This window comes from Leptodactylus fuscus, chromosome 2, assembly GCF_031893055.1.
Source record: "Leptodactylus fuscus isolate aLepFus1 chromosome 2, aLepFus1.hap2, whole genome shotgun sequence".
Taxonomy (NCBI): domain Eukaryota; kingdom Metazoa; phylum Chordata; class Amphibia; order Anura; family Leptodactylidae; genus Leptodactylus; species Leptodactylus fuscus.
In genome coordinates this window covers 7,962,002-7,986,536 of record NC_134266.1, presented here as the reverse complement: position 1 = coordinate 7,986,536, position 24,535 = coordinate 7,962,002, and the positions used below count along the sequence as shown (strand labels likewise).

General features: G+C 31.4%; 1 protein-coding gene across 1 annotated transcript; it reads left to right on the top strand.

Annotated features, from left to right (window-relative positions):
• Positions 1 to 285: 285 nt before the first annotated feature.
• LOC142194292 (cystatin-A-like) lies at positions 286 to 22,526 on the top strand. The gene is made up of 3 exons (XM_075263334.1): positions 286 to 402; positions 21,524 to 21,625; positions 22,272 to 22,526. The coding sequence occupies exons 1-3, from the start codon at positions 295 to 297 to the stop codon at positions 22,398 to 22,400; spliced, it is 339 nt and encodes a 112-aa protein (XP_075119435.1). The 5' UTR covers positions 286 to 294; the 3' UTR covers positions 22,401 to 22,526.
• Positions 22,527 to 24,535: the final 2,009 nt, after the last annotated feature.

The window sequence follows — 24,535 nt, the reverse complement described above, 5'->3', positions numbered from 1 at the left end:
ATGCAGTATTTCAGGTTGATGAACAATGTCGCTACGATGTGTGTAATGTACAGGCAGATCTACCCTGTGACAGCCGCACCCTCATATACACGGGTTCAGGTGGCTCATACCAGACGCAGGGGGAACCGGGGACACGGATGAGACAGAGGAAGAAAAACATTCCCAATAACTAAAGCAAAGTGTGAACAAAGAGATCAGATAACACCCCACCCAAAGTGTTAGGTGGTGCGCTCTACGGATATATAAGCAGGTGAGGACGTGTCCTAGGATTAGTCTGCAGAGCTAACACTCAGAATGGACGGTGCACAACATAAGTGTGACTCTGGACACCCCCCAATTCTGCCTGGAGGATTGGGCGCAGAACATTCGGCTACCCGAGAAATACAAGATTATTGTAACTTGGTAAGTACCTCCTGGGGTATATACAGTATATATAGATAGATAGATAGGAGACAGATAGATAGATAGATAGATAGATAGATAGATAGATAGGAGATAGATAGATAGATAGATAGATAGATAGATAGATAGATAGGAGATAGATAGATAGATAGATAGATAGATAGATAGATAGATATGAGATAGATAGATAGATAGATAGATAGATAGATAGATAGATAGATAGATAGGAGATAGAAGATAGATAGATAGGAGATAGATAGATAGATAGATAGATAGATAGATAGATAGATAGATAGATAGATAGATAGGAGATAGATAGATAGAAGATATACAGATAGATAGGAGATAGATAGATAGATAGATAGATAAAAGATATACAGATAGATAGGAGATAGATAGGTAGATAGATAGATAGATAGGAGACAGACAGATAGATAGATAGATAGATAGATAGATAGATAGATAGATAGATAGAAGATATACAGATAGATAGGAGATAGATAGATAGATAGATATGAGATAGACAGATAGATAGATAGATAGATAGATAGATAGATAGATAGATAGATAAAAGATATACAGATAGATAGGAGATAGATAGGTAGATAGATAGATAGATAGATAGATAGATAGATAGAAGATATACAGATAGATAGGAGATAGATAGATAGATAGATAGATAAAAGATATACAGATAGATAGGAGATAGATAGATAGGTAGATAGATAGATAGATAGATAGATAGATAGATAGGAGACAGACAGATAGATAGATAGGAGATATACAGATAGATAGGAGATAGATAGATAGATAGATAGATAGATAGATAGATAGATAGATAAAAGATATACAGATAGATAGGAGATAGATAGATAGGTAGATAGATAGATAGATAGATAGGAGACAGACAGATAGATAGATAGATAGATAGATAGATAGATAGATAGAAGATATACAGATAGATAGGAGATAGATAGATAGATAGATATGAGATAGATAGATAGGAGATAGATAGATAGATAGATAGATAGATAGATAGATAGATAGGAGATAGATAGATGATAGATAGATAGATAGATAGATAGATAGATAGATAGATAGATAGGAGATAGATAGATGATAGATAGATAGATAGATAGATAGATAGATAGATAGATAGGAGATAGATAGATAGGAGATAGATAGATAGATAGATAGATAGATAGATAGATAAAAGATATACAGATAGATAGGAGATAGATAGGTAGATAGATAGATAGATAGATAGATAGATAGAAGATATACAGATAGATAGGAGATAGATAGATAGATAGATAGATAGATAGGAGATAGATAGATAGATAGATAGATAGATAGATAGAAGATATATAGATAGATAGATAGGAGATAGATAGATAGATAGATAAATAGAAGATATATAGATAGATAGATAGGAGATAGATAGATAGATAGATAGATAGAAGATATACAGATAGATAGGAGATAGATAGATAGATAGATAGATAGATAGAAGATATACAGATAGATAGGAGATAGATAGATAGATAGATAGATAGATAGATAGATAGATAGAAGATATACAGATAGATAGGAGATAGATAGATAGATAGATAGATAGATAGATAGATAGATAGAAGATATATAGATAGATAGATAGGAGATAGATAGATAGATAGATAGATAGATAGATAGATAGATAGATAGGAGATAGATAGATAGATAGATAGATAGATAGATAGATAGATAGAAGATATACAGATAGATAGGAGATAGATAGATAGATAGATAGATAGAAGATATACAGATAGATAGGAGATAGATAGATAGATAGGATATAGATAGATAGATATGAGATAGATAGATAGATAGATAGATAGATAGATAGATAGATAGAAGATAGATAGATAGATAGATAGATAGATAGGAGATAGATAGATAGGAGATAGATAGATAGATAGATAGATAGATAGATAGGAGATAGACAGATAGATAGATAGATAGGAGATAGATAGATAGATAGATAGATAGGAGATAGATAGATAGATAGATAGATAGATAGATAGATAGATAGATAGGAGATAGATAGATAGATAGATAGGAGATAGATAGATAGGAGATAGATAGATAGATAGATAGATAGATAGATAGATAGAAGATAGATAGCTAGATAGATAGGAGATAGATAGATAGATAGATAGATAGATAGATAGATAGATAGGAGATAGATAGATAGGAGATAGATAGATAGATAGATAGATAGATAGGAGATAGATAGATAGATAAATAGATAGATAGAAGATAGATAGCTAGATAGATAGGAGATAGATAGATAGATAGATAGATAGATAGGAGATAGATAGATAGATAGATAGGAGATAGATAGATAGATAGATAGATAGATAGATAGATAGATAGGAGATAGATAGATAGGAGATAGATAGATAGATAGATAGGAGATAGATAGATAGATAGATAGGAGATAGATAGATAGATAGATAGATAGATAGATAGGAGATAGATAGATAGATAGATAGATAGATAGGAGATAGATAGATAGGAGATAGATAGATAGATAGATAGATAGATAGATAGATAGGAGATAGATAGATAGGAGATAGATAGATAGATAGATAGATAGATAGATAGATAGGAGATAGATAGATAGATAGATAGATAGATAGATAGATAGGAGATAGATAGATAGATAGATAGATAGGAGATAGATAGATAGATAGGAGATAGATAGATAGATAGATAGATAGATAGATAGATAGATAGAAGATAGATAGATAGATAGATAGATAGATAGGAGATAGATAGATAAGAGATAGATAGGAGATAGATAGGTAGATAGATAGATAGATAGATAGATAGGAGATAGATAGATAGGAGATAGATAGATAGATAGATAGATAGATAGATAGGAGATAGATAGATAGATAGATAGATAGATAGATAGGAGATAGATAGATAGATAGATAGATAGATAGATAGATAGGAGATAGATAGATAGATAGATAGATAGATAGGAGATAGATGGATAGATAGATAGATAGATAGGAGATAGATAGATAGATAGATGATAGACAGATAGATAGATAGATAGATAGATAGATAGATAGATAGGAGATAGATAGATAGATAGATAGATGATAGACAGATAGATAGATAGATAGATAGATAGGAGATAGATAGATAGATAGATAGATAGATAGATATGAGATAGATAGATAGATAGATAGATAGAAGATAGATAGGAGATAGATAGATAGATAGATAGATAGATAGATAGATAGATAGATAGGAGATAGATAGATAGATAGATAAATAGATAGATAGAAGATAGATAGCTAGATAGATAGGAGATAGATAGATAGATAGATAGGAGATAGATAGATAGATAGGAGATAGATAGATAGATAGATAGATAGATAGGAGATAGATAGATAGGAGATAGATAGATAGATAGATAGATAGGAGATAGATAGATAGATAGATAGATAGGAGATAGATAGATAGATAGGAGATAGATAGATAGATAGATAGATAGATAGATAGATAAAAGATATACAGATAGATAGGAGATAGATAGATAGGTAGATAGATAGATAGATAGGAGACAGACAGATAGATAGATAGATAGATAGATAGATAGATAGATAGATAGATAGGAGATAGAAGATAGATAGATAGGAGATAGATAGATAGATAGATAGATAGATAGATAGATAGGAGATAGATAGATAGAAGATATACAGATAGATAGGAGATAGATAGATAGATAGATAGATAGATAGATAGATAGATAGATATGAGATAGACAGATAGATAGATAGATAGATAGATAGATAGATAAAAGATATACAGATAGATAGGAGATAGATAGGTAGATAGATAGATAGATAGATAGATAGATAGGAGACAGACAGATAGATAGATAGATAGATAGATAGATAGATAGAAGATATACAGATAGATAGGAGATAGATAGATAGATAGATAGATAGATAGGAGATAGATAGATAGATAGATAGATAGATAAATAGATAGATAGAAGATAGATAGCTAGATAGATAGGAGATAGATAGATAGATAGATAGATAGATAGGAGATAGATAGATAGATAGGAGATAGATAGATAGATAGATAGATAGATAGATAGATAGGAGATAGATAGATAGATAGATAGATAGATAGGAGATAGATAGATAGATAGATAGATAGATAGATAGATAGGAGATAGATAGATAGATAGATAGATAGGAGACAGACAGATAGATAGATAGATAGATAGATAGATAGATAGATAGATAGATAGATAGATAGGAGATAGAAGATAGATAGATAGGAGATAGATAGATAGATAGATAGATAGATAGATAGATAGATAGATAGGAGATAGATAGATAGAAGATATACAGATAGATAGGAGATAGATAGATAGATAGATAGATAGATATGAGATAGACAGATAGATAGATAGATAGATAAAAGAAATACAGATAGATAGGAGATAGATAGGTAGATAGATAGATAGATAGATAGATAGGAGACAGACAGATAGATAGATAGATAGATAGAAGATATACAGATAGATAGGAGATAGATAGATAGATAGATAGATAGATAGATATGAGATAGACAGATAGATAGATAGATAAAAGATATACAGATAGATAGGAGATAGATAGGTAGATAGATAGATAGATAGATAGATAGATAGATAGATAGATAGAAGATATACAGATAGATAGGAGATAGATAGATAGGTAGATAGATAGATAGATAGATAGATAGATAGATAGGAGACAGACAGATAGATAGATAGATAGATAGATAGATAGAAGATATACAGATAGATAGGAGATAGATAGATAGATAGATAGATAGATATATAGATAGATAGATAGATAAAAGATATACAGATAGATAGGAGATAGATAGATAGGTAGATAGATAGATAGATAGATAGATAGATAGGAGACAGATAGATAGATAGATAGATAGATAGATAGATAGAAGATATACAGATAGATAGGAGATAGATAGATAGATAGATATGAGATAGATAGATAGGAGATAGATAGATAGATAGATAGATAGATAGATAGATAGATAGGAGATAGATAGATGATAGATAGATAGATAGATAGATAGATAGATAGGAGATAGATAGATGATAGATAGATAGATAGATAGATAGGAGATAGATAGATAGGAGATAGATAGATAGATAGATAGATAGATAGATAGAAGATATACAGATCGATAGGAGATAGATAGATAGATAGATAGATAGATAGATAGGAGATAGATAGATAGATAGATAGATAGATAGATAGATAGATAGATATGAGATAGATAGATAGATAGGAGATAGATAGATAGATAGATAGATAGATAGGAGATAGATAGATAGATAGATAGATAGATAGATAGATAGAAGATATACAGATAGATAGGAGATAGATAGATAGATAGATAGATAGATAGAAGATATACAGATAGATAGGAGATAGATAGATAGATAGATAGATAGATAGATATATAGATAGATAGATAGAAGATATATAGATAGATAGATAGATAGATAGATAGGAGATAGACAGATAGATAGATAGGATATAGATAGATAGATAGATATGAGATAGATAGATAGATAGATAGATAGATAGATAGATAGAAGATAGATAGATAGATAGATAGATAGATAGAAGATATACAGATAGATAGGAGATAGATAGATAGATAGATAGATAGATAGATAGATAGATAGATAGATAGATAGATAGAAGATATATAGATAGATAGATAGGAGATAGATAGATAGATAGATAGATAGATAGAAGATATACAGATAGATAGGAGATAGATAGATAGATAGATAGATAGATAGATAGAAGATATACAGATAGATAGGAGATAGATAGATAGATAGATAGAAGATATATAGATAGATAGATAGGAGATAGATAGATAGATAGATAGGATATAGATAGATAGATAGATAGATATGAGATAGATAGATAGATAGATAGATAGATAGATAGATAGGAGATAGATAGATAGGAGATAGATAGATAGATAGATAGGAGATAGACAGATAGATAGATAGATAGATAGATAGATAGATAGATATGAGATAGATAGATAGATAGATAGATAGGAGATAGATAGATAGATAGATAGATAGATAGATAGGAGATAGATAGATAGATAGATAGATAGATAGGAGATAGATAGATAGATAGATAGGAGATAGATAGGAGATAGATAGATAGATAGATAGATAGATAGATAGAAGATAGATAGCTAGATAGATAGGAGATAGATAGATAGATAGGAGATAGACAGATAGATAGATAGATAGATAGATAGATAGATAGATAGATAGATATGAGATAGATAGATAGATAGATAGATAGATAGATAGGAGATAGATAGATAGATAGATAGGAGATAGATAGATAGATAGATAGATAGGAGATAGATAGATAGATAGATAGATAGATAGATAGATAGGAGATAGATAGATAGGAGATAGATAGATAGATAGATAGATAGATAGATAGATAGAAGATAGATAGCTAGATAGATAGGAGATAGATAGATAGATAGATAGATAGATAGATAGGAGATAGATAGATAGGAGATAGATAGATAGATAGATAGATAGGAGATAGATAGATAGATAGGAGATAGATAGATAGGAGATAGATAGATAGATAGATAGATAGGAGATAGATAGATAGATAGAAGATAGATAGATAGATAGATAAATAGATAGATAGAAGATAGATAGATAGATAGGAGATAGATAGATAGATAGATAGATAGATAAATAGATAGATAGAAGATAGATAGCTAGATAGATAGGAGATAGATAGATAGATAGATAGATAGATAGATAAAAGATATACAGATAGATAGGAGATAGATAGATAGGTAGATAGATAGATAGATAGATAGATAGATAGATAGATAGATAGGAGACAGACAGATAGATAGATAGATAGATAGATAGATAGATAGATAGATAGATAGGAGATAGAAGATAGATAGATAGGAGATAGATAGATAGATAGATAGATAGATAGGAGATAGATAGATAGAAGATATACAGATAGATAGGAGATAGATAGATAGATAGATAGATAGATATGAGATAGACAGATAGATAGATAGATAGATAGATAAAAGAAATACAGATAGATAGGAGATAGATAGGTAGATAGATAGATAGATAGATAGATAGGAGACAGACAGATAGATAGATAGATAGATAGATAGATAGATAGATAGATAGAAGATATACAGATAGATAGGAGATAGATAGATAGATAGATATGAGATAGACAGATAGATAGATAGATAAAAGATATACAGATAGATAGGAGATAGATAGGTAGATAGATAGATAGATAGATAGATAGATAGATAGAAGATATACAGATAGATAGGAGATAGATAGATAGGTAGATAGATAGATAGATAGATAGATAGGAGACAGACAGATAGATAGATAGATAGATAGATAGATAGATAGAAGATATACAGATAGATAGGAGATAGATAGATAGATAGATAGATAGATAGATATATAGATAGATAGATAGATAAAAGATATACAGATAGATAGGAGATAGATAGATAGGTAGATAGATAGATAGATAGATAGATAGATAGGAGACAGATAGATAGATAGATAGATAGATAGATAGAAGATATACAGATAGATAGGAGATAGATAGATAGATAGATATGAGATAGATAGATAGGAGATAGATAGATAGATAGATAGATAGATAGATAGATAGATAGGAGATAGATAGATGATAGATAGATAGATAGATAGATAGATAGGAGATAGATAGATGATAGATAGATAGATAGATAGATAGGAGATAGATAGATAGGAGATAGATAGATAGATAGATAGATAGATAGATAGATAGATAGATAGGAGATAGATAGATAGATAGGAGATAGATAGATAGATAGATAGATAGATAGATAGATAGGAGATAGATAGATAGATAGATAGATAGGAGATAGATAGATAGATAGATAGATAGATAGGAGATAGATAGATAGATAGATAAATAGATAGATAGAAGATAGATAGCTAGATAGATAGGAGATAGATAGATAGATAGGAGATAGATAGATAGATAGATAGATAGATAGATAGATAGATAGATAGGAGATAGATAGATAGATAGATAGATAGATAGATATGAGATAGATAGATAGATAGGAGATAGATAGATAGATAGATAGATAGGAGATAGATAGATAGATAGATAGATAGATAGATAGATAGATAGATAGAAGATATACAGATAGATAGGAGATAGATAGATAGATAGATAGAAGATATACAGATAGATAGGAGATAGATAGATAGATAGATAGATATATAGATAGATAGATAGAAGATATATAGATAGATAGATAGATAGGAGATAGATAGATAGATAGATAGATAGGATATAGATAGATAGATAGATATGAGATAGATAGATAGATAGATAGATAGATAGATAGATAGAAGATAGATAGATAGATAGATAGATAGATAGATAGATAGAAGATATACAGATAGATAGGAGATAGATAGATAGATAGATAGATAGATAGATAGATAGATAGAAGATATATAGATAGATAGATAGGAGATAGATAGATAGATAGATAGATAGATAGATAGATAGATAGAAGATATACAGATAGATAGGAGATAGATAGATAGATAGATAGATAGATAGATAGAAGATATACAGATAGATAGGAGATAGATAGATAGATAGATAGATAGATAGATAGATAGAAGATATATAGATAGATAGATAGGAGATAGATAGATAGATAGATAGGATATAGATAGATAGATAGATATGAGATAGATAGATAGATAGATAGATAGATAGATAGATAGATAGGAGATAGATAGATAGGAGATAGATAGATAGATAGATAGATAGATAGGAGATAGACAGATAGATAGATAGATAGATAGATAGATAGATAGATATGAGATAGATAGATAGATAGATAGGAGATAGATAGATAGATAGATAGATAGATAGATAGATAGGAGATAGATAGATAGATAGATAGGAGATAGATAGATAGATAGATAGATAGATAGGAGATAGATAGGAGATAGATAGATAGATAGATAGATAGATAGAAGATAGATAGCTAGATAGATAGGAGATAGATAGATAGATAGGAGATAGACAGATAGATAGATAGATAGATAGATAGATAGATAGATAGATATGAGATAGATAGATAGATAGATAGGAGATAGATAGATAGATAGATAGGAGATAGATAGATAGATAGATAGATAGATAGATAGGAGATAGATAGATAGATAGATAGATAGGAGATAGATAGATAGGAGATAGATAGATAGATAGATAGATAGATAGAAGATAGATAGCTAGATAGATAGGAGATAGATAGATAGATAGATAGATAGATAGATAGGAGATAGATAGATAGGAGATAGATAGATAGATAGATAGATAGATAGATAGGAGATAGATAGATAGATAGGAGATAGATAGATAGGAGATAGATAGATAGATAGATAGATAGATAGATAGATAGGAGATAGATAGATAGATAGGAGATAGATAGATAGATAGATAGATAGATAGATAGATAGATAGGAGATAGATAGATAGATAGGAGATAGATAGATAGATAGATAGATAAATAGATAGATAGAAGATAGATAGATAGATAGGAGATAGATAGATAGATAGATAGATAAATAGATAGATAGAAGATAGATAGCTAGATAGATAGGAGATAGATAGATAGATAGATAGATAGATAGATAGATAGGAGATAGATAGATAGATAGGAGATAGATAGATAGATAGATAGGAGATAGATAGATAGGAGATAGATAGATAGATAGATAGATAGATAGGAGATAGATAGATAGATAGATAGGAGATAGATAGATAGATAGATAGATAGATAGATAGATAGATAGGAGATAGATAGATAGATAGATAGATAGATGATAGACAGATAGATAGATAGATAGGAGATAGATAGATAGATAGATAGATAGATAGATAGATATGAGATAGATAGATAGATAGATAGATAGATAGAAGATAGATAGGAGATAGATAGATAGATAGATAGATAGATGATAGACAGATAGATAGATAGATAGATAGATATGAGATAGATAGATAGATAGATAGATAGATAGATAGATGATAGATAGATAGAAGATAGATAGATATGAGATAGATAGATAGATAGATAGATAGATAGATAGATAGAAGATAGATAGATAGATAGATAGATAGATAGATAGATAGAAGATAGATAGATAGATAGATAGGAGATAGATAGATAGATAGATAGATAGATAAATAGATAGGAGATAGATAGATAGATAGATAGATAGATAGATAGGAGATAGATAGATAGATAGATAGATAGGAGATAGATAGATAGATAGATGATAGATAGATAGAAGATAGATAGATATGAGATAGATAGATAGATAGATAGATAGATAGATAGAAGATAGATAGATAGATAGATAGGAGATAGATAGATAGATAGATAGATAGATAGAAGATATACAGATAGATAGGAGATAGATAGATAGATAGATAGAAGATATATAGATAGATAGATAGGAGATAGATAGATAGATAGATAGATAGATAGGATATAGATAGATAGATAGATAGATATGAGATAGATAGATAGATAGATAGATAGATAGATAGATAGGAGATAGATAGATAGGAGATAGATAGATAGATAGATAGATAGGAGATAGACAGATAGATAGATAGATAGATAGATAGATAGATAGATAGATAGATATGAGATAGATAGATAGATAGATAGGAGATAGATAGATAGATAGATAGATAGATAGATAGGAGATAGATAGATAGATAGATAGGAGATAGATAGATAGATAGATAGGAGATAGATAGGAGATAGATAGATAGATAGATAGATAGATAGATAGATAGAAGATAGATAGCTAGATAGATAGGAGATAGATAGATAGATAGATAGGAGATAGACAGATAGATAGATAGATAGATAGATAGATAGATAGATATGAGATAGATAGATAGATAGATAGATAGGAGATAGATAGATAGATAGATAGATAGGAGATAGATAGATAGATAGATAGATAGGAGATAGATAGATAGATAGATAGATAGATAGATAGATAGATAGGAGATAGATAGATAGGAGATAGATAGATAGATAGATAGATAGATAGAAGATAGATAGCTAGATAGATAGGAGATAGATAGATAGATAGATAGATAGATAGATAGATAGGAGATAGATAGATAGGAGATAGATAGATAGATAGATAGATAGGAGATAGATAGATAGATAGGAGATAGATAGATAGGAGATAGATAGATAGATAGATAGATAGATAGATAGGAGATAGATAGATAGATAGGAGATAGATAGATAGATAGATAAATAGATAGATAGAAGATAGATAGATAGATAGGAGATAGATAGATAGATAGATAGATAGATAAATAGATAGATAGAAGATAGATAGCTAGATAGATAGGAGATAGATAGATAGATAGATAGATAGATAAAAGATATACAGATAGATAGGAGATAGATAGATAGGTAGATAGATAGATAGATAGATAGATAGATAGATAGATAGGAGACAGACAGATAGATAGATAGATAGATAGATAGATAGATAGATAGGAGATAGAAGATAGATAGATAGGAGATAGATAGATAGATAGATAGATAGATAGGAGATAGATAGATAGAAGATATACAGATAGATAGGAGATAGATAGATAGATAGATAGATAGATAGATAGATATGAGATAGACAGATAGATAGATAGATAGATAGATAAAAGAAATACAGATAGATAGGAGATAGATAGGTAGATAGATAGATAGATAGATAGATAGATAGGAGACAGACAGATAGATAGATAGATAGATAGATAGATAGATAGATAGAAGATATACAGATAGATAGGAGATAGATAGATAGATAGATATGAGATAGACAGATAGATAGATAGATAAAAGATATACAGATAGATAGGAGATAGATAGGTAGATAGATAGATAGATAGATAGATAGATAGATAGATAGATAGAAGATATACAGATAGATAGGAGATAGATAGATAGGTAGATAGATAGATAGATAGATAGATAGATAGATAGGAGACAGACAGATAGATAGATAGATAGATAGATAGATAGATAGAAGATATACAGATAGATAGGAGATAGATAGATAGATAGATAGATAGATAGATATATAGATAGATAGATAGATAAAAGATATACAGATAGATAGGAGATAGATAGATAGGTAGATAGATAGATAGATAGATAGATAGATAGATAGATAGATAGATAGGAGACAGATAGATAGATAGATAGATAGATAGATAGATAGATAGAAGATATACAGATAGATAGGAGATAGATAGATAGATAGATATGAGATAGATAGATAGGAGATAGATAGATAGATAGATAGATAGATAGATAGATAGATAGGAGATAGATAGATGATAGATAGATAGATAGATAGATAGATAGATAGATAGATAGATAGGAGATAGATAGATGATAGATAGATAGATAGATAGATAGGAGATAGATAGATAGGAGATAGATAGATAGATAGATAGATAGATAGAAGATATACAGATCGATAGGAGATAGATAGATAGATAGATAGATAGATAGATAGGAGATAGATAGATAGATAGATAGATAGATATGAGATAGATAGATAGATAGGAGATAGATAGATAGATAGATAGATAGGAGATAGATAGATAGATAGATAGATAGATAGATAGATAGATAGATAGAAGATATACAGATAGATAGGAGATAGATAGATAGATAGATAGAAGATATACAGATAGATAGGAGATAGATAGATAGATAGATAGATAGATATATAGATAGATAGATAGAAGATATATAGATAGATAGATAGATAGGAGATAGATAGATAGATAGATAGATAGATAGATAGGATATAGATAGATAGATAGATATGAGATAGATAGATAGATAGATAGATAGATAGATAGAAGATAGATAGATAGATAGATAGATAGAAGATATACAGATAGATAGGAGATAGATAGATAGATAGATAGATATATAGATAGATAGATAGAAGATATATAGATAGATAGATAGGAGATAGATAGATAGATAGATAGATAGAAGATATATAGATAGATAGATAGGAGATAGATAGATAGATAGATAGGATATAGATAGATAGATAGATATGAGATAGATAGATAGATAGATAGATAGATAGATAGGAGATAGATAGATAGGAGATAGATAGATAGATAGATAGATAGGAGATAGACAGATAGATAGATAGATAGATAGATAGATAGATATGAGATAGATAGATAGATAGATAGGAGATAGATAGATAGATAGATAGATAGATAGATAGGAGATAGATAGATAGATAGATAGGAGATAGATAGATAGATAGATAGATAGATAGGAGATAGATAGGAGATAGATAGATAGATAGATAGATAGATAGATAGATAGAAGATAGATAGCTAGATAGATAGGAGATAGATAGATAGATAGGAGATAGACAGATAGATAGATAGATAGATAGATAGATAGATAGATAGATATGAGATAGATAGATAGATAGATAGATAGATAGATAGGAGATAGATAGATAGATAGGAGATAGATAGATAGATAGATAGATAGGAGATAGATAGATAGATAGATAGATAGGAGATAGATAGATAGGAGATAGATAGATAGATAGATAGATAGAAGATAGATAGCTAGATAGATAGGAGATAGATAGATAGATAGATAGATAGATAGATAGATAGATAGATAGGAGATAGATAGATAGGAGATAGATAGATAGATAGATAGATAGGAGATAGATAGATAGATAGGAGATAGATAGATAGGAGATAGATAGATAGATAGATAGATAGATAGATAGATAGATAGGAGATAGATAGATAGATAGGAGATAGATAGATAGATAGATAGATAGATAGATAGGAGATAGATAGATAGATAGGAGATAGATAGATAGATAGATAGATAAATAGATAGATAGAAGATAGATAGATAGATAGGAGATAGATAGATAGATAGATAGATAAATAGATAGATAGAAGATAGATAGCTAGATAGATAGGAGATAGATAGATAGATAGATAGATAGATAGATAGATAGATAGATAGGAGATAGATAGATAGATAGGAGATAGATAGATAGATAGATAGGAGATAGATAGATAGGAGATAGATAGATAGATAGATAGATAGATAGATAGATAGATAGATAGGAGATAGACAGATAGATAGATAGATAGATAGATAGATAGATATGAGATAGATAGATAGATAGATAGGAGATAGATAGATAGATAGATAGATAGATAGATAGATAGGAGATAGATAGATAGATAGATAGGAGATAGATAGATAGATAGATAGGAGATAGATAGATAGATAGATAGATAGATAGATAGATAGATAGATAGAAGATAGATAGCTAGATAGATAGGAGATAGATAGATAGATAGATAGGAGATAGACAGATAGATAGATAGATAGATAGATAGATAGATAGATAGATAGATATGAGATAGATAGATAGATAGATAGATAGGAGATAGATAGATAGATAGATAGGAGATAGATAGATAGATAGATAGATAGATAGGAGATAGATAGATAGATAGATAGATAGATAGATAGGAGATAGATAGATAGGAGATAGATAGATAGATAGATAGATAGATAGAAGATAGATAGCTAGATAGATAGGAGATAGATAGATAGATAGATAGATAGATAGATAGATAGATAGGAGATAGATAGATAGGAGATAGATAGATAGATAGATAGATAGGAGATAGATAGATAGATAGGAGATAGATAGATAGGAGATAGATAGATAGATAGATAGATAGATAGATAGGAGATAGATAGATAGATAGGAGATAGATAGATAGATAGATAAATAGATAGATAGAAGATAGATAGATAGATAGGAGATAGATAGATAGATAGATAGATAGATAAATAGATAGATAGAAGATAGATAGCTAGATAGATAGGAGATAGATAGATAGATAGATAGATAGATAGATAAAAGATATACAGATAGATAGGAGATAGATAGATAGGTAGATAGATAGATAGATAGATAGATAGGAGACAGACAGATAGATAGATAGATAGATAGATAGATAGATAGATAGGAGATAGAAGATAGATAGATAGGAGATAGATAGATAGATAGATAGATAGATAGGAGATAGATAGATAGAAGATATACAGATAGATAGGAGATAGATAGATAGATAGATAGATAGATATGAGATAGACAGATAGATAGATAGATAGATAGATAAAAGAAATACAGATAGATAGGAGATAGATAGGTAGATAGATAGATAGATAGATAGATAGATAGATAGATAGGAGACAGACAGATAGATAGATAGATAGATAGATAGAAGATATACAGATAGATAGGAGATAGATAGATAGATAGATATGAGATAGACAGATAGATAGATAGATAAAAGATATACAGATAGATAGGAGATAGATAGGTAGATAGATAGATAGATAGATAGATAGATAGATAGATAGATAGATAGAAGATATACAGATAGATAGGAGATAGATAGATAGGTAGATAGATAGATAGATAGATAGATAGATAGATAGGAGACAGACAGATAGATAGATAGATAGATAGATAGATAGATAGATAGAAGATATACAGATAGATAGGAGATAGATAGATAGATAGATAGATAGATATATAGATAGATAGATAGATAAAAGATATACAGATAGATAGGAGATAGATAGATAGGTAGATAGATAGATAGATAGATAGATAGGAGACAGATAGATAGATAGATAGATAGATAGATAGATAGATAGATAGAAGATATACAGATAGATAGGAGATAGATAGATAGATAGATATGAGATAGATAGATAGGAGATAGATAGATAGATAGATAGATAGATAGGAGATAGATAGATGATAGATAGATAGATAGATAGATAGATAGATAGATAGATAGATAGGAGATAGATAGATGATAGATAGATAGATAGATAGATAGGAGATAGATAGATAGGAGATAGATAGATAGATAGATAGATAGATAGATAGAAGATATACAGATCGATAGGAGATAGATAGATAGATAGATAGATAGATAGATAGATAGATAGATAGATAGATAGGAGATAGATAGATAGATAGATAGATAGATATGAGATAGATAGATAGATAGGAGATAGATAGATAGATAGATAGATAGGAGATAGATAGATAGATAGATAGATAGATAGATAGATAGATAGATAGAAGATATACAGATAGATAGGAGATAGATAGATAGATAGATAGAAGATATACAGATAGATAGGAGATAGATAGATAGATAGATAGATAGATATATAGATAGATAGATAGAAGATATATAGATAGATAGATAGATAGGAGATAGATAGATAGATAGATAGATAGATAGGATATAGATAGATAGATAGATATGAGATAGATAGATAGATAGATAGATAGATAGATAGAAGATAGATAGATAGATAGATAGATAGAAGATATACAGATAGATAGGAGATAGATAGATAGATAGATAGATATATAGATAGATAGATAGAAGATATATAGATAGATAGATAGGAGATAGATAGATAGATAGATAGATAGAAGATATATAGATAGATAGATAGGAGATAGATAGATAGATAGATAGGATATAGATAGATAGATAGATATGAGATAGATAGATAGATAGATAGATAGATAGATAGATAGATAGATAGATAGATAGGAGATAGATAGATAGGAGATAGATAGATAGATAGATAGATAGGAGATAGACAGATAGATAGATAGATAGATAGATAGATAGATATGAGATAGATAGATAGATAGATAGGAGATAGATAGATAGATAGATAGATAGATAGATAGGAGATAGATAGATAGATAGATAGGAGATAGATAGATAGATAGATAGATAGATAGATAGGAGATAGATAGGAGATAGATAGATAGATAGATAGATAGATAGATAGATAGAAGATAGATAGCTAGATAGATAGGAGATAGATAGATAGATAGGAGATAGACAGATAGATAGATAGATAGATAGATAGATAGATAGATATGAGATAGATAGATAGATAGATAGATAGATAGATAGATAGGAGATAGATAGATAGATAGGAGATAGATAGATAGATAGATAGATAGGAGATAGATAGATAGATAGATAGATAGGAGATAGATAGATAGGAGATAGATAGATAGATAGATAGATAGAAGATAGATAGCTAGATAGATAGGAGATAGATAGATAGATAGATAGATAGATAGATAGGAGATAGATAGATAGGAGATAGATAGATAGATAGATAGATAGATAGATAGATAGGAGATAGATAGATAGATAGGAGATAGATAGATAGGAGATAGATAGATAGATAGATAGATAGATAGATAGATAGATAGATAGGAGATAGATAGATAGATAGGAGATAGATAGATAGATAGATAGATAGATAGGAGATAGATAGATAGATAGGAGATAGATAGATAGATAGATAGATAAATAGATAGATAGAAGATAGATAGATAGATAGGAGATAGATAGATAGATAGATAGATAAATAGATAGATAGAAGATAGATAGCTAGATAGATAGGAGATAGATAGATAGATAGATAGATAGATAGATAGGAGATAGATAGATAGATAGGAGATAGATAGATAGATAGATAGGAGATAGATAGATAGGAGATAGATAGATAGATAGATAGATAGATAGATAGATAGATAGATAGATAGGAGATAGATAGATAGATAGATAGGAGATAGATAGATAGATAGATAGATAGATAGATAGGAGATAGATAGATAGATAGATAGATAGATAGATGATAGACAGATAGATAGATAGATAGGAGATAGATAGATAGATAGATAGATAGATATGAGATAGATAGATAGATAGATAGATAGATAGGAGATAGATAGATAGATAGATAGGAGATAGATAGATAGATAGATAGATAGATAGATAGGAGATAGATAGATAGATAGATAGATAGGAGATAGATAGATAGGAGATAGATAGATAGATAGATAGATAGAAGATAGATAGCTAGATAGATAGGAGATAGATAGATAGATAGATAGATAGATAGATAGATAGATAGGAGATAGATAGATAGGAGATAGATAGATAGATAGATAGATAGGAGATAGATAGATAGATAGGAGATAGATAGATAGGAGATAGATAGATAGATAGATAGATAGATAGGAGATAGATAGATAGATAGGAGATAGATAGATAGATAGATAGATAGGAGATAGATAGATAGATAGATAGATAGATATGAGATAGATAGATAGATAGATAGATAGATAGGAGATAGATAGATAGATAGATAGATAGGAGATAGATAGATAGATAGATAGATAGGAGATAGATAGATAGATAGATAGATAGGAGATAGATAGATAGGAGATAGATAGATAGATAGATAGATAGAAGATAGATAGCTAGATAGATAGGAGATAGATAGATAGATAGATAGATAGATAGATAGATAGGAGATAGATAGATAGGAGATAGATAGATAGATAGATAGATAGATAGGAGATAGATAGATAGATAGGAGATAGATAGATAGGAGATAGATAGATAGATAGATAGATAGATAGATAGATAGATAGGAGATAGATAGATAGATAGGAGATAGATAGATAGATAGATAGATAGATAGATAGGAGATAGATAGATAGATAGGAGATAGATAGATAGATAGATAGATAGATAAATAGATAGATAGAAGATAGATAGATAGATAGGAGATAGATAGATAGATAGATAGATAGATAGATAAATAGATAGATAGAAGATAGATAGCTAGATAGATAGGAGATAGATAGATAGATAGATAGATAGATAGATAGATAGATAGGAGATAGATAGATAGATAGGAGATAGATAGATAGATAGATAGGAGATAGATAGATAGGAGATAGATAGATAGATAGATAGATAGATAGATAGATAGGAGATAGATAGATAGATAGATAGATAGGAGATAGATAGATAGATAGATAGATAGATAGATAGATAGATAGGAGATAGATAGATAGATAGATAGATAGATAGATGATAGACAGATAGATAGATAGATAGGAGATAGATAGATAGATAGATAGATAGATATGAGATAGATAGATAGATAGATAGATAGAAGATAGATAGGAGATAGATAGATAGATAGATAGATAGATGATAGACAGATAGATAGATAGATAGATAGATATGAGATAGATAGATAGATAGATAGATAGATGATAGATAGATAGAAGATAGATAGATATGAGATAGATAGATAGATAGATAGATAGAAGATAGATAGATAGATAGATAGATAGATAGATAGATAGAAGATAGATAGATAGATAGATAGGAGATAGATAGATAGATAGATAGATAGATAAATAGATAGGAGATAGATAGATAGATAGATAGATAGATAGATAGATAGGAGATAGATAGATAGATAGATAGATAGGAGATAGATAGATAGATAGATGATAGATAGATAGAAGATAGATAGATATGAGATAGATAGATAGATAGATAGATAGAAGATAGATAGATAGATAGATAGGAGATAGATAGATAGATAGATAGATAGATAGATAGATAGGAGATAGATAGATAGATAGATAGGAGATAGATAGATATGAGATAGATAGATAGATAGATAGATAGATAGATAGATAGATAGGAGATAGATAGAAGATAGATAGATAGATAGATAGATAGATAGATAGGAGATATATAGATGGATAGATAGATAGATAGATAGATAGGAGATAGATAGATAGGAGATAGATAGATAGATAGATAGATAGATAGATAGGAGATAGATAGATATGAGATAGATAGATAGATAGATAGGAGATAGATAGATAGATAGATAGATAGATAGATAGATAGATAGGAGATAGATAGATGATAGATAGATAGATAGATAGATAGATAGATAGATAGATAGGAGATAGATAGATAGGAGATAGATAGATAGATAGATAGATAGATAGATGATAGATAGATAGAGTGAGATATAGAGATAGATAGACACTGTAGATACAGATATAGAGAGTGTTTTATATATATATCCTGGGGTAACATCAGCTTCCTCTCTGCATTACTGATCCTGTACATACACATTTATAATGCGGGGTGTGTATAAGGTGTGGGAGTAACCTGATCACATTATAGTGTAGCAGTTGATTCGCCATGGAGGTAGCTGACCTGTGGCATGCTGAATTAGTACCTCAGAAAGCTGGGTAGTACAAGTATACCCTCTCCACCCTCAGCTTTTGGAAGTACTGACAGCATACAAATTATCAGCAGTCTCCATGATGAATTGATGTTAACAGTTCAGTATTAGGTAGGGTGGAGAGGTGAGAGTTGTCGTCTATTCATATGAATCACCAGGCATCTCCTGACATGCAAATGAACACAGGGACCGCCTGGCAATTCAAATGAAAAGCTGACCACATGAAGGATTGCACCGACATGATATCCCTGTGATCATTCACTCTGCTACATCCGTATTCATTCTGTTGCACTGAAATACCTCAGATATCTAGTGTGAGAGCAGTCTAAATGTGTCAATCTATGAAAGATGTCGCCATAGCCTGTATCTCCTGAAGTTCACACACATCAAAATAAAAAATGGCCGCTGAGACCTCATGGCCTGGGGGTGACTCCTGTACTGACTATGGGAGACAACCTTGATCTATATCACAGCAGCAGGAAGGGCCGAGAACTTGTTACCCTTTCCTTTGTGGTTTTGCCCTTCCCTCTTGACCATGGCTTTCCTGTGCCGTGTATTCGGCTTCATTCACTTTCTCTGTTATAAAAATCTGGTTTTAGAATTTTTTTATATGTAAATTTTCTATTGTCCTTAATATTAGGTAAAACCTGAATTTCTGAGAAAAACTGCTCTTAATGTCTCAAAGTTTGAGGCCATCAGCTACAAAAGTCAAGTGGTTGCCGGAACAAACTACTATGTGAAGGTAAGTGAGGTCAGGGCTGTGTCGGGCCCTATATAGTACTGCTGTGCAAAGATCATATTAAGGGGACCCGTCCTAAGTCCTATAAGCCCATTGCCATAACATCACTTGATTTTTGTACTGCCCCTCAATAATTTGCCATCTTTCTTTTTGAAATCCATCTACTCATTCATAAGATACGGCCCCTGGAAGGTTGTATGCAAATATGGACAATAGAAGTCTATGGAAAGGGGAGGAGGAAAACAGATCTGTACTATAGAGAGACATTTCTCTATCACAACACCGCTTGGCCTTCTCCAGACAGATATGACTCTATTGTATAGATGTTAATTCTGTAGATTGTCTCATATGTAACTACAGGATGGGTCATCGGTGATCTGTGGGGTCCAACTCCCAGACCCTGCACAGAACAGCTGAATCAATGAGGCTATAGCAGTGATGGGGGAGTGGAAGCGGCTCTGGTCCTGCTCATGTCAGCAGCGGATCTGTACTTCCTATAAAATGGATGGTTGTCCACTATACTGTGGTGGCACCGAAGAACTTCAGCCCCTCCCCATATTACATGCATCGGAGAAAAGCTGCTTCAGAGATCACCCCAATGACTGGGGATCTCCATATCTTCTCGGTAACATGTTGTGTTTCTCCTTAGGTTGATCTTGGAGGAGGTCAGTACTGTCATCTGAGGATATTTGTACCTCTGCCTCATACTGGAGGGAAACCAAGTCTGAATAACTACCAATTGGGGAGGAGTAGGGAAGACCCCATATTTCGTTTTTAGAAGATTCATCCGGAGCTGAAGAAGAGGCAAAAATCCCGATCAAGTCTTGCAGATATTCCGCAAAGACAATAAATGTCAGCCCTTGTTCACACATTAACTTGTAAACTAAGTCATTATTGAAGTAGAATCATCTGATCTGTTATACCGAAGATCTAATCTGTGCTGGTCAGGGGTGGTATAAGAATGGTCAGGGGTGGTATAAGAATGGTCAGGGGTGGTATAAGAATGGTCAGGGGAGGTATAAGAATGATCAGGGGTGGTATAAGAATGGTCAGGGGTGGTATAAGAATGGTCAGGGGTGGTATAAGAATGATCAGGGGTGGTATAAGAATGGTCAGGGGTGGTATAAGAATGGTCAGGGGTGGTATAAGAATGGTCAGGTATAAGAATGGTCAGGGGTGGTATAAGAATGGTCAGGGGTGGTATAAGAATGGTCAGGGGAGGTATAAGAATGGTCAGGGGTGGTATAAGAATGGTCAGGTATAAGAATGGTCAGGGGTGGTATAAGAATGGTAAGGGGTGGTATAAGAATGGTCAGGTATAAGAATGGTCAGGGGAGGTATAAGAATGGTCAGGTATAAGAATGGTCAGGGGTGGTATAAGAATGGTCAGGGGTGGTATAAGAATGGTCAGGGGTGGTATAAGAATGGGCAGGAGTGGTATAAGAATGGTCAGGGGTGGTATAAGAATGATCAGGGGTGGTATAAGAATAATCAGGGGTGGTATAAGAATGGTCAGGGGTGGTATAAGAATGGTCAGGGGTGGTATAAGAATGATCAGGGGTGGTATAAGAATGGTCAGGGGTGGTATAAGAAAGGTCAGGGGTGGTATAAGAATGGTCAGGGGTGGTATAAGAATGGTCAGGGGTGGTATAAGAATGATCAGGGGTGGTATAAGAAAGGTCAGGGGTGGTATGAGAATGGTCAGGGGTGGTATGAGAATGGTCAGGGGTGGTATAAGAATGATCAGGGGTGGTATAAGAATGGTCAGGGGTGGTATAAGAATGGTCAGGGGTGGTATAAGAATGATCAGGGGTGGTATAAGAAAGGTCAGGGGTGGTATAAGAATGGTCAGGTATAAGAATGGTCAGGGGTGGTATGAGAATGGTCAGGGGTGGTATGAGAATGGTCAGGGGTGGTATAAGAATGATCAGGGGTGGTATAAGAATGGTCAGGGGTGGTATAAGAATGGTCAGGGGTGGTATAAGAATGGTCAGGTATAAGAATGGTCAGGGGTGGTATAAGAATGGTCAGGGGTGGTATAAGAATGGTCAGGGGTGGTATAAGAATGGTCAGGGGTGGTATAAGAATGGTCAGGTATAAGAATGGTCAGGGGTGGTATGAGAATGGTCAGGGGTGGTATAAGAATGATCAGGGGTGGTATAAGAATGATCAGGGGTGGTATAAGAATCCTCTGCACAAGTCAGAGCTGGAAAAGTCTCTAAGAGACACAGAAGGAAATACCATAATGTCAGCATCATACACAACACTGGGCCATACCAATGATCAGAGTCCACTAAAGGCATCAGAAGAGTGGCTGCCATGTTGCCTAGGATCACTGTTCCCCCTTAGCAAGTTGGTGGGGTAGTAAACTACTTTCATGACAGCTGGAAGCCTATTAAAGGCGATTCTTTTATTTATTAGTCTCCATCTAAGGTATTCTTTTCACCCCGAGAAGCCAGGGATAGTCAACCAGAGAAGGAAGAAGGTACAGACAGATCCAAAATAGAATAATTACAGTCCCAGTTCACACCTGAACCACTGATAGCCAAGGCTGGAACGTCCACCATACCCAGCAGCAGATCCTGAACCAGCACTGGTCCATCCATCTGCATGTGGGTATTGTTGAGCTGCCGCTTCTGCACTATCTGATGTGATGTGAAGTCCCTAACTGATGTGCTGGGACATCTCCATAGGACACATTGGGAAGGGCAGGAGGAGCAGTCACTAGCGGTCACTGGGGCCACATCTGCACAAAGTGCCACCAGACCGCAGGTTACACGTCTAGTGAGCATACACATGCACAGGCTGCTATATCACCCAATAGCCTGTATAGCCTGGGCCTGGTTTACATGTCATGAATTAATTACAGCAGCAAAACAATGATATGAAATAAACAGTTATACTCACCTTGTC

Excerpts from the sequence above, each read along its gene's own strand:
- LOC142194292 (XM_075263334.1), top strand. The coding sequence starts at position 295 with ATGGACGGTGCACAACATAAGTGTGACTCTGGACACCCCCCAATTCTG. Across the intron at positions 403-21,523 it reads TACAAGATTATTGTAACTTG|GTAAAACCTGAATTTCTGAG; the intron begins GTAAGTACCTCC and ends CCTTAATATTAG. Across the intron at positions 21,626-22,271 it reads GAACAAACTACTATGTGAAG|GTTGATCTTGGAGGAGGTCA; the intron begins GTAAGTGAGGTC and ends GTTTCTCCTTAG.